General features: G+C 41.0%; 1 protein-coding gene across 1 annotated transcript in view; it reads left to right on the forward strand.

Moving 5' to 3' along the window:
- Window positions 1-1738: 1738 nt before the first annotated feature.
- Window positions 1739-13463, forward strand: part of SLAIN1 (SLAIN motif family, member 1) — a 47439-nt gene continuing 35714 nt past the window's right edge. Inside the window, exon 1 of the mRNA XM_006887810.1 lies at window positions 1739-1885. Coding sequence (XP_006887872.1) covers window positions 1792-1885 — 94 coding nt within the window. The 5' untranslated portion in view covers window positions 1739-1791. The remainder of the gene's footprint in view (window positions 1886-13463) is intronic.

Below are 13463 nucleotides of genomic sequence, written 5' to 3' on the forward strand. Positions count from 1 at the left end.
ATACTGGGAAAAGAAGAAGGTCAATGATAGAGAGGAAGACCCCCAGTGAGAAGGATTGGCACATTGACTGCAGCTGTGGACTTGAGCATGGCAGAGATTGTGGAATGTCACTCTGTCGTGCCAGGTTCTGATCTGTTGTTCATAAAGTCACTATCAGACCTGGTTGACTCAGCAATGCCTAACAACAACAACATGTCAAATAAGGCCCAATAACTGCTTATGTGACTCATGTACTAAGAAATGGGTTTTGTTTACATTTGTAAATGATTGGAGAAAAACAAAAAAAGTACTATTTTGTGACATGCAGTTCTATGAAATTCAACTTTCAGTGTGCATAAACAAGGTCACTTACAGATTGTCTGTGGCTACTTTCTGCCTGGAGTGGTCAAATTGGATAGTGAAAACACAAATTATGTGACCCACAGCCTAAAATATTTAGTCTTGCTCTACAGAAAAAATGTTACTAATTCTCAGTATAAATGACTAATTTATAAACATATGACCAAATAACATTCCCCACCCATCTTCGACAACTGATGTCTTATTCGAGGAGGTGGAAATACTGAATGGAGTAATGAAAATGTGAATAATGAAGTACCAGTTATTTAAAGAATGTGTCCTAATTAGAATTATAGTAACTTTGCTTAATGGAGTGATATTTGAGCAAGATTTTTAATTAGATTAGTTCTTAATATAACAAGGCCAGTTTCTAGTGCCTGTGATAGGAAGAGGGGGAGTGTAATACTTTTTGTCATTCTTTCTTTTCTCTCTCTTCTTTCTTTTCAGTTAACTGGTGGTTAATCCTCACAATTATTTTTTTTATAACTATACCACTAAAATATCACAAAATTGACTTTCAGAAAAAATATCAATAAGGAAAAAGAACTATGCCTTAAAGTGCCTCAAGATGATAATTTTAATGCTGTCCATTTCTATGTAATAATACTGTAGTTGCTGAAAAGAAACTCTTCTTAAATAGATTTTATAAAGCTGCATATTGGACTGTGATAAGAAAGCAGGATATATCATGTTAATGTTAGGTTTGAGACGAGCAAACTGTCTGATTATTGAAGGGGTCAAGGAATCAAGGTTGTATTTTCACTTGTTTTTATAAATACTGTAAGATTTGCTTTGCTTTCCATGTCATGTTGACACACTTGAGCCTAAATTTATTCAAGATTCTGCTGCTGGAAAGATGGGAAAATGTTCATTGCTAGAAATGTATAGGGAGGTAGAATCATCATGAATCCTTTCCAACTCTGTTTCCAAATGCCCCCCAGGCTCTACTGAGATGGCTAAGGGGAGAATTGTTACCCCTTTCCTTTACATCTTTCCCACCAGGCTGGAGGAAGTTTGATACTCTATTTGGGGATACCAGGGGCGGTTGGATTGGTTCTGACTTAGTATGACCTCACCTCACATGAGTGAGTACAGCTGTGCTCCATGAGTTTTTAGGGGCTGAGATTTGGGGAGTAGATCACAAGGTCTATCTTCTGAGGCACGTCTAGGTGAACTTAAACTTCTAATTTTTGGTTAGCAGCTGGATATGTTAGCCATTTGTATCCTCAGGGAAATGAATGTGGAGATACTGGCTCATTAAAAGATGGGTTTTGGCATTTAGAAAGAATCAAGTGCGAGTTTTCAGTTTTACAGAAGTGGTTTAGTATATGTTATTTCCCCTAGAAGAGAGTTAATCTTTATATGCTAAGGTAATGCATATAATGCATATTTCTCTCTCTTTTAAGGTTGTATGTCAGCTCCTCAAAGACATTTGCCTCGGTGGAGAAATCCATGAGTCCTCTGCAGTGGTGTAGACACGTCTTGGATAATCCGACTCCTGAAATGGAAGCAGCAAGACGCTCCCTGTGCTTTAGGCTTGAGCAAGGTAGTACTGAATCTGCATATTTAAATTTTCAAGCTCTTGCCACTCTTGTTTGTGTTGCTGGATTCAGAATACACCCATCTCCTGGGTTTTCAGTACCCAATTTACAGATAATTCATCCATCCTTTTAATATTACATAAATTTGCTCTCACTTTGAAATTATTGCACCGTCCTCTCTCACAACACGTTCATCATTATCAGATTCACTAACTGCACACAAACTCAAGAATGCTGATTTCAACGTGTGACACCCTTCCATTGGTTTTCCGTTACTTAGGCAGAGGCAGGAGAATGTCCATCTTTCTCTTGTGGAGTTGATAATGGATTGGAACCAGTAGAGATGCCCGCCATTTGGTTAGCAGCGATGCAGCTCTTCTTTCTTATACTGTTGTTGTTATGTGCCGTTGAGTCGCTTGCAACTCATAGCGACCCTGTGTACAACAACCCTAAACCCTGCTCTATCCTGTGCCAATCACACTGCCTCTAACACACCCATCCCGATTACCCCAGTCACTGAATCAATCCACCTCATAGAGGGCCTTCCCCTCTTGTGCCGTCCCTCCACCCTCCCAAGCATGATGTCCCTCTCCAAGGACCTGTCCCTCCTTACAACATGTCCAAAGTATGTCAGACAAAGCCCCAGAATCCTTGCCTCCAAGGAGCAGTCTGGTTTAACCCTCTCCAGGATGAATCTGTTTTCTTGGCAGTCCATGGTACATTCAATACTCTTCTCCTGCACCACAGCTAAAAGGCATCAATTCCCCTTCTGTTCTCCCTAGTCGTTGTCCAAACCTCACTAAAACCAAACCCATTTTTTTCAGGTGCTTTCTGCTTCATCATGCTATTGTAGGATAGAGTAGAATAGCACCATAGAGTTGCCCAGACTGTAAATCTTGATGGAAGCTGACTGTCATATCTTTCTGCTCTGGAGCAGTGGTAAATTTGAACCATCACCCTTTCTATTACTAGCCACATGTTTAATCACTACAGCCCCAGGCATACGACTGTTCTGTTTAAAAGATGCAGGACTGCTTGTTGATGCATAAATTTGGAAGCAAGAGTGACATTCACTTCCTAAACAACATCCCTCCAACAACAACATGGGATATTAAATACTCTTCTGTAACACCAACTCAAAGGCATTGATTCTTCTTATGTTATCTATTTTCATTGTCCAACTTTCACATGCATTGGAAGTAATTAAAAAGACAATGGCTTGAGTGAAGCACACCTTAGTCTTCAAACTGACGTCTTGGAACGATCATAAATCAAGTTTTCAGAAAGCAGTGTTAAATATATTCACTCATTCACTCATTGCTATTGAGTTAGAACTGACTCAGACTGACCCTTCAGCTGGTTTTCAGGAGTCTTTAATTTGCGTGGAAGGAGCTTACCCATCTTTCTTCTGTGGAGCCACTGGTGTGTTGGAATGTGTGTGTGTCCGTGTGTGTAACTCGGGTGGCCTCATGGTAAGTGGTTGTACTCCCAGCCCTAAGGCAGTTGGAATGTCCCAGCTGCTCTGAAGCAGAACTATGGACAGTCTCCTTTTGTGCTTCTTACAACCTCTGAAAACCTGCTGGAGGGTCCGCGTATGAGGCAATTCCAACTCTACAGCAATGAGTAGAATTGTATACATGTATGTGTCTATGCATGTATATCATATCCCTCCTTACCACTCATGTCTTGAGAATAAAAATTATATAAACAAACACACACACACACACACACAAATATAAATTTACATACACACATCTTTGGTGGTAAGAAGCTGTGCTACAATCCTGAAGGCTCGTGGTTCAAGACCACCAGCTGCTCTGTGACAGAAGGATGGGCAGCCTCCTCTGGTGCGATTAACTGCCTCTGAAAATCCACTGGAGGGTCAGCTGTGCATCAGTTCTGACTCTGTGGTACACAACAACAACAGTATAATATATACATATACAAATACATTGTTGTTAGGTTGACTGTGACTCATAGCGACCCTGTGTATAATAGCTCTGAACCCTGTCCTATCCTGAACCAGTCTTACTGTCTCTGATTCAAATCACAGAAAGGCATCACATTTGGGTTTATCACTATAACTCCATACCCATTAGGTCACCAGAACTCTTCTTTATTAAATTTTTTTGGGTTTTTTTTAATGTGCTGTCAAGTCAGAATTGACTCATAGCTGACTTTGCAGAGAATTTTCAAAAGCAGTAAATCACATAGGAAGAGATTTCCCTACTTCTTCCAAGGAGCTGCTGGTGGGTTTGAACCATGTGCCTTTGGGACGGCAGCACAATTGAAAAGTTTTTTTAGTATAGTTTACCCAACAAGCTGAATTCCTTAGTTTTTTCTTTCTATTTTTTCTTAATTGAAATGTATTTCCAATATCCCTGTCTTTATTCTCTCCCTCCTTCCCTCTCATGTCTTTAGAAAAAAGATAATAAATACACCATAGAACTTTGGGTAAGATTAAGTCATGTAGTATCTTAAATTGTAATAAGGCTAATCTAGAGTCTTGTCATGAGGCTAGGATGGTAAATAACCAACTAATGATTAAAAGCTTATCAAAGTAATCTGAAACATTCACAGTGTGGCTCGGTTGAGACCAGTTAATAAAGGTTATCTTACTTTGACATACTTGAATGTCCATAACTATTGAATCAGGACAGGTCATTTTAGAGGAGTGTGGGTGTTGTTTTCACAAGTGTAGCCCTGCGCAATTACTATCTTGGGTTCTATTTCCCCATGACCATGACTCTTTTCTTCAGGGATTATATGCTAAGGAAATGTGAACAGATATTGCCCTTCATATGATACCAATTCCCATTCTTTTCTTGGTTGATATGATGGCATGATTCTCCCTCAATTTGGCTAATACAGAACAAAGTTGTGAACTAATGCCGTGCTCTGAAGGTGGCCTTTTCATTTGTAAAAGCCATACAGATTAAACTGAGATGGTAGGAAGTTTATCAAGTGTCTGTGTCTCTTGGATATAGTCCATTCTCTCCTTACATGGCCCAAGATGCTATCTTCATCAGCTCATATTTCCTGTCTTAAGGTGCCCTGTCAGATTTGGAGTACAAAATTAAAACAGACTGTGTGGTTCATTTTAGGTAACTCTGTCAAGTGTCCCCTTTTCATTGGAAAAGGAATCTGGAATCCCTTTTTTGTGCAGAGTAGGGTCTCCTGACATTTGATGTCATTGCAATGACCTGGAAACCCCTACAAACCAAAGATACATTATCATGGCCTTGGGGTTCCATCACATCTTTGCTTTGCTCTTTGTTTCAGAATAACCCAACACATTGGTTTCAGTACTGATTAGGGATTGTACTTCTCTGATATTTGTTATTTCCATCTGTCATATCCCCTCACATGGATATGTGTTTGCCAAATAACTATGAACAGTTATTTCCTTCCTTTTGCTGGTTGTTCGTATATTTTTGTGTATTCTTTCTCAGTTTTTATTTCTGTCCTGGTTGTTGTTGATTGCCTTCAAGTCAAGCACAACTCATAGCAACCCTATGAACAGAAGGCCTGAACCCCCTCTACAGCTATTGACATTTGTCAAAGTTCATAGAGTTTCCAGAGGCATGTTTAGGAAATGGATGCCACTCCTGATTAGAAAGGCATTTATTAAAAGAAACGATTATTTATGACAGTGCATAATGGCTGTTAGGGGGCACTGCTGTGTGTTCTGTAGGAAACTGTGCTTTTAATCCAAAGGTGGTCCTTCTCTGGTGGTTTGAATTCGTTGCTGGCTCTGTGAAAGGAATGATGGGCAGTCACCCCCATGTGATTTACTGCATTTGGAAACCCACTGGAGAGTCAGCCGTGAGTCAGTTCCAACTTGACAACAGTGAGTTGTTGGGTTGGTTGGGGATTTTTGATGGCTGTTGTTTTCCTTTTCTGATTGACATGCTTATTTAGTTTGCTTCCTCTATATAGATACTCTCCAGAAGTAGCTGGGCACTGTTTTTGTATTCCTGTGATGATTTTAGTCAGCCATCGAATGTGGTTCTCAGATATGGTTCTGTGGCAGTGAAATTAGTTTTTGTACTTTTTGCTGTGGCTTAGGGGCAAGTTCGTGTTTGTTTCTTGGGACTTTAAAGAAATAAATCAAAACCAAACTCACTGCTGTTAAGTAAATTCTGACTCATGGAAACCCTCCATCTGGTTTCTGAGGGTGTCAATCTTTACAGGAGGAAAGGGCCTATCTTTCTCTTGTCAAGAAACTGGTGCATTTAAAATGCCACCTTTAAGAACCCAACTTTACCAACTCTGTTTCCACCCCCACTCCATCCCCCGGCTGAGAATGGTTGTCTACCTTTCTTCTGCTACCAGAGAGAGGCCCTCCCTATGGAATGTGCCACCAGAACTTAAGGAGCCATCTTTATGTGAGAATTTCCAGAATCCCTTTTTTTCTGAAACAATGGGCCTTGATCAGAGGAGGAATTCAGCAGCTAAATCATAACATAAATTTATGGAGGACTTACTATTTATGGGGACAGTGCTTGATTTTAAGGGCCTTGTAGCAAGCAAAAACTTGATATGTGGACAACAGTAGCTTGCAATCTAGTGCATCTTCTTGTTTTAGGATGGACTTTGGGCTGCAGAATGGCCTCATCCAAGGAGTATGGTCAGGAAGTGCTTCCCCAAGGGACTAACAGATCAGCTGAAACCTAAAGAGTCAGTAGGAGTGAAGCTAATAATTATCAGAGGAGGCGGAAGAGTATTTTATGTCACAAGAACAGCATGTGGAAAGGCTGTGCAAGCTGACAGAACTTAATCAACTGGCAGGCCATTGTGGTAGGAGTGTAATAAAGGGAAATGAAGAAGGAGCAAACTAAGCTGAGTGACCGTGCGTGCAGCTAGGGAGCTGTGTGGTTTTAAGGGCGCCTTAGGATTCTGGACTTGATCATGAGATGATTCGGAAAACTTTGAGCTTTATACAAAGGAGTGATAGAACCTCAAACAAGAAAGCTACAGGGTATTGTCTGAAGTTCCTGAAATCTGACAAGATGTAGACTTTAGAAATTTTTTGCAACTTGGACATTAGCTTCGTCCCCTTTTAAAATAATCTTGAGAATACTTTCTTTTACTATTTCTCAATAATCTCCTGAGGTTCTTGTGTGACTTCACTTTCAGAACTTGTAGTTTAAAATGGGGCCAAACACATTACCTAATTTGCATTGCAGGGATTTTGCTTGTTTATATTCTCAGTTATTTTATAAAAATAAGGATCTTTGCACTTTTTAATAATAATGCATTTTACTTATTTTAATGATGAGGATTTTGTAAACTTTTAATTGTGAGTTTAACTTTCTTCCCATGTAGCTATGCGGTCATATCTTAAGGGGGTGTGTGTGTGTGTGTGTGTGTGCGCGCGCGCGCACTCATGTACACAAAAGTGCCAGCCTTTGACATTTCAGAATTTCAGTCATCCTCTGTGTGTGTGTGTGTGTGTGTGTGTGTGTGTGTGTATCCATGCTCAATAGCTTATATTTGTATAGCATTTTAAAATAAACTCTTAAAAGTTGTATCAGTAGAAAATATATTTTGATGACAGAAGTTATTAAGATGCAAGTAGGAATAAACTTATTGACTGTAGTCAATGGGGCTGTTTATTACCGGATTCCTAATCTTAAAGAGATTAGCGAGATGGGAGTTCCTTGTGTGGGATGTTGCCCTGGTTCAGAAGCAGAGATAACACCCATGTCCACATCAGCCTGAGCAGAGAGTGAGTGAGGGCAGTGTGGAATGCCTTCTGAAACACCACACCCACACAATATAGATCTCTTTTTTTGCATTCTCAGGGTTCTAGAAGCAGGGGCTTCTACCTTATCTATTTATATGATGCCTGCTGTCAGTTTTTGCATTTAAAGTCTAGCTTATTGGGGTAATACCTATACAGGTGCGAAAGAAACTTGTTTTGGTTACTTACACAGATTAATGTAGTCTTTCATAAGAAATGTGAACCATCCTCATCGACAGGCGTGAGGGATGCTCAGTGGAGTGTGGGGCTGGAGTGCGGACACGCTCGGTGATGTGCATGACCAAACACGTCAGCAGCCTGTCTCTGGAGGGCTGTGGGAACAACCGCCGTGCAGAGGTTACCCCTTGTGACAGTGGGCCCTGCACTGACAAGGTGGAGTAAATCGCTGGGAGCTGGAGCCAGTGTTCCAGTGGGTGCAGAAGCAGAACCCAGCAGAGGCAAGCAATCTGTGTTAGGAAGAATGCAGACACCTTTGAAGTGCTGGACCCCTATGAGTGTGCCTTCCTGAAGGAACCACTGAGCCAGCAATCTTGCCACCTTAAGCCTTGTGGAGCCAAATGGTTTAACACAGGTGCTCCTGGTGCCCCCTGAAGGGTCAACAGAGGCAGTGCCCCCATCCCAGAGCCCCACTAAGCCTTGCTGAGAGTCTGCAGCCCTCTGTTACCTCAGTACCCCCTGTGCCTAGGTCCATTCTCAAAGACAGCAGAATATCTTAGCCATTGGGGAGAAAAAAAAAGGAAATATGAACCAGCAGTTAGGTCTCACCTGATTACTGGGGAAACAGATACTGTGAATAAAAAAAAACAACAAACCCAGATCAGCTCATTCTGTGGGAAACAAGCAACTAAGGAAATAGAGTGCATAGAACATTTGGGTTTAAGAGAGTATGCTGTTAGGTGTCATTGAGTTGACTTGACTCGCAACAGAAACGTGGCGATGGAACCCAGCCATGTCCTGCACCATCCTCACAACTGCAGCTGTATGTGAGCCCATTGTTACAGCTACTGTTGTCACTTCATCTCACAGAGTTTCTTCGTTTTTGTTGTTAGCATTACTTTGTCAAACATAGTATCTCTATCCAGAGATTGTTTCCTCCTAACAACATGCTCAGTGTATGTGAGACTGGATTTCCCCATCCAGGTGTCTGTAAGGAGCACTCTGGCTGTCCTTCTTCCAAAACAGACTTGTTTGTTCTCTTGGCAGTATATGGTGTACAAGTAATTTTTAATTTCTTGGTGTTAAAGAAATAATGGGCAGAATTCTGAAACATTATTTATTTGGAAGATAGATGAAAGAATCTTCCTAAAAATTTCTGAGATGAAAAATATGAGAGCAGTTGGAGGCTGAGTGAGGAGGATAGATCCAAGAGTGTTGACTCCTAAGGTTGTTAGGTGCCATCTAGTCAAGTACAACTCATTGTGACCCTCTGAGCAGAAGGTCTGAACCCTGTCCTGTCCTGCACCGTCCCTGCTTTCTCTGAGATGCTTGAGCTCATTGGTATAGTCACTGTCAATCCATCTTGGTGACAATCTTCCTCTCTTTCTCTGAGCCTCCACCTTTCCTGGCATATATATTTTTCCAGAATCTGGCCCCTCCTGACAACATGCCTGAAGTAGGTGAGACAGAGTTTGACTGTTCTTGCCTCTAAGGAGCATCCTGATTAAGATTCCTCCAAGATAGACTTGTTTATTTGGGGTTGGTCTTCCCCCCACCCCTTTTTTGAGATTTTAATGAAAGTTTGTCGAGAACTTGGATTTCTATTCATTCATTGTTGCACATTTTCCTCCCTGCCCACCCACCTCCCAGTTTGCTTTTCTCTCTGAAAAAAAAAATTCTTTCATTGTTGTACAATCTCTCCGCCATGCCCCACGCCCTCTGCCTCAGTCCACTTTACTTATTCTGGACTGTTGTCATGGCACTCCATGGGATATTCAGTCTTCTTCTTTGACACCACAATTCAAAGCCATCGAGTCTTCTCCTACCATCCTTATTCATTGTCCAACTTTTGGATAAATAGGAAATAATTGAAAAGGCTTGACTTAGAGCAGGCCCACCTTAGTCTCTAAACTTGTATCTTTGCACTTAGTACTTCAAACAGATTCTTGACAGCACATTTTTCCCAGTGCAGCACATCTTGATTTCTTGACAGCTGTTCCTGTTACCATAAATGCTGATTGTGTAGTGAAGTAAAATGAAATAATGACAACTTCAGTCTTTTCCCCCCCATCTATTATGATGTTGCCCATTAGTTCAGTAGTGAGGATTTTTGTTTTCTTGATGTTGATATGCAGTTTGTATTGAGGACTGTGATCTTTAATCTTCTGTAGCAAGTGTTTCAAGTCGTCTTCACTCTCAGCAAAGAGAGTGGTGTTATCTGCATAATACGGGCTATTGATGAGTCTCCAAACTTGATGCCCCATTGTTCTTCATATAGTTCACTTTCTTGAATGATTTGCTTAACGTATAAATCAATTAGGTATGGAGAAAGGATACACCCATAACACACACCTTTCCTCATTTTAAACCCTGTGGTATTCCCTTTTTCTGGGTTTGCATGAATATAATTAAATGTTCCGAGATTCCATTTCTTCTCAGTGTTAGCCATAAGTCATTATAATCAACATAGTAAAATAAATGCCTATTCATAGTCAGTAAACACAAGTGAACATCTTTCTGGTATTCTCTGCTTTCAGGAAAGACCCACCTGATAACAACAGTGATATCCCTGTGCCAGCCTCTCAGAGGCTGTGCTAGCCATTTTAAATAATCTTCAGCAAGATTTTACTTGCATGTAGTGATATTGTCCAATAATTTCTATGTTGTTTCTGATCACTGTTTTTTTTAGATGGAAACAAATGTGGATCTCTTCCAGTCAGTGGCCAGGTAGCTATTTTCTAAATTCCTTGGCATAGATTAGTGAGCACGTCCAGGGCTGCATCTGTTTGCTGAAACACCTCGGTTGGTATTCCATCAATTTCTGTTTGTTTTTTTTGCCAGTTCCTTCAGTGCAGCTTGAACTTCTTTCCTCATTACCTTTGGCTCTTCATCATATATCCTGTGGTGCTTCCTGAAATGTTTCAGTGTTCATCAATTCTTTTTGGTATAGTGATTCTGTGTATACCCTCTGGTTGACGTTCTAAAAGTAGAAACAGACAGAGAAGTAATAAATAATAGAATTAACTTTATTTAAGGTGAAGAAAACTACGTGTTCAGTATGAACTAACATGAGGAAAACAACACTGCCTTACTTCTCATATGCTATTGTAATAGTGATAACCACAAGTATATGGCTTTGTCAAATCTATGCTGTTATAGTTTAAACTCAACTCATTGCTGTTGAGTTGGAATCAATTTATAGTTGGCCCTTCTTTGAATTTCCAAAGCTATAGTCTAATGGAAGGAGTTGGCCCATCTTTCTCTGGGGGATTGAAACTGTCAGAGAGGCATGGATTTTGGGTAATCACAGTGCAGCCCCTTGTGTATTATGTCACCTGAGCTTCTTTGTTATAGTCGGTCGTTAGGTACCATTATGCCCAGTGAGCAATGGTGCCATTCTGTCTGAACCAACTCATAACTGACCCTCCTACAAGTTTTCAGAGGCTATAAATCACACAAGAGGAGATTGCCCATACTTCCCCAGCTGAGCAGCTAGTGGATTGTACTGCATGTCTTCCTGTAGGCAGGGCATCTCCTTACCACAACAAGGCCGCCGGAACTCCCTTGTTACAGTTTAGGAGGCTAGACATTCAAGTTCAGATTACTTGCTCTAGGGGAAGAGCTTATGTCTGTGTTGAAGACATTACTTCTTTCCTTAATAGCTTTAGCCCTAGCATTTGCTGGAGCCCTCCATGTGCTTTAGAGTTTCCCATTGTTAGGGAGTTTTGTACCAAAAAAATACCAGGAGATCCACTCTGATCTTGCCTCACTTTCCTCCATTCGTATCTCTGTTGTTGTGTGCCTTTGATTTGGAACTGACTTGTAACTGACCCTCTAGTGGGTTTCAGAGGTCGTTAAGCGAACGGGAGGAGATGGCCCCGTCTTTCTTGCAGAGTTGCCATCTTAGGTAAACTCTCTTTCCATCCCAGAGCTCCCGCTGGTACTTTATTTCACTGGGACACAAGTCCATCTATACACCTGATAAACTCAACTCATTGCCATCCAGTGGGGAATGACTCATGATTGACCTTCCAGTGGGTTTTTTCAAAGCTAATAAGTCATGTCACAGGAAATTGCCCATCTTTCTCCTAAGGAAGCTGGAGAATTAGAACTGCCCATCTTTGAATCGACAGAACAATTTCCTGTTCACTAGGCCGCTGGAGTCCCCAAGAACCAGATACCTGTTTAAATTTTCCAGAGTTAAAGAGAAAATCCTAAAAATTTTAAAAGACATTAATATCTACAAAGTAAGTTATTGTAACCTTCTGAACACTAGGCCTACACCTTGCGTTAGCATGGGCCTTCCTCACCATCTCTGAGATGCTCCAGCCTATTGCTCTTCATTTTGTCAGTCCATCTTGTTGGTCATTCTGTGACCGTCCACCTTTCCCAGCATGATGTCTTTTCCCAAGTACTGGCCCGTCCTGACAACATGCCCACAGTATGTGAGACAGAGCTTCACCGTTCTTGTCTCTAAGGAGCATCCTCCCTGCGTTTAATCCAAGACAGGCTTGTTTGTTCTTTTGGCAGCCCATGGACTATTCAGTACTTTTCTTCAAAACAACGGTTCAAAGGCATCGATGATTCTTTTATCATCCTCATCCATTGTTCAACTTTCAGATGGCTGGGAAGGAATTGAAAAGACAATGAATAGAGCATTTTAGTCTTTAAACTGGCATCGCCACTCTTAGCTAATAAACCTCATCAATAACATTGGATCATAGAAGAAAAATGAAAATTCCCTTTAAACTTTGGAGAGAGGACTATTTTTAAACTATAGTTTCACACATTATAAAGAGTAAGTGTGGGAACTAGATGAAGAGGTTTGTGGTTATTCAGACTTGGGAAGTTTTGACACCTTACGTACTTGAGATCTTAAAAAACAAAACCAAACAACAACAAGAAAACAAAGGAGAAGAATGGCCTGGAAAGTTTTAATTGAGAAATTGAGTTGATGTTCAGTTCTGGACTGTATTCCACAGAGCTCTGTGGTTAAGGCTCATTGTTATTGGTTCCCTCTATTTGATTCTGCTTGTGGTGGCCTCATGTGATGGACTAGAATTGCCTTCTAGGCATTTCCAGGCTGGGATCCCAATAGACACACATCTCTGCATTCCTGTCCTGTGGAGCTGCTGGGTGGCTCGGACTGCCAGCCTTTTTCAATTAGCAGAAGAGCACCTAACCCTTTTTTTTGCTACTGAGTTTCATCATTAAAACTCTTTATGAAAACTTGAATAAGAATTTTTTTCCTTTATAATTTTTTATTGTAACTTTACCAGAAGTTTACAGAAAACTTAGATTTCCATTCATTTTCCTCCCTACCCCCTACCCCAGTTTGCTTTTCTCTTTTAAAAATTAATTCATTGGCCAGGGGAGCCAAGCAGTTGGTGGTGCAGGAGGCATTGTTGACAATCTTGAGAGAGTTGTCATACTTTTCATGGTTCACGCCCATCACAAACATGGGGGCATCAGCAGAAGGAGCAGAGATTATTACCCGTTTGGCACCACCCTTCAACTGAGCCCCAGCCTTCTCCAAGGTTGTGAAGACACCAGTGGACTCCACAACATACTCAGCACCAGCATCACCCCACTTGATGTTGGCGGGATCTCGCTTCTGGAAGATAGTAATAACTTTCCCACTGATGACCAGCTTCCCATTC

Source organism: Elephantulus edwardii, unplaced genomic scaffold, assembly GCF_000299155.1.
Source record: "Elephantulus edwardii isolate Elephantulus edwardi_28Jun2011 unplaced genomic scaffold, EleEdw1.0 scaffold00062, whole genome shotgun sequence".
Taxonomy (NCBI): Eukaryota; Metazoa; Chordata; class Mammalia; order Macroscelidea; family Macroscelididae; genus Elephantulus; species Elephantulus edwardii.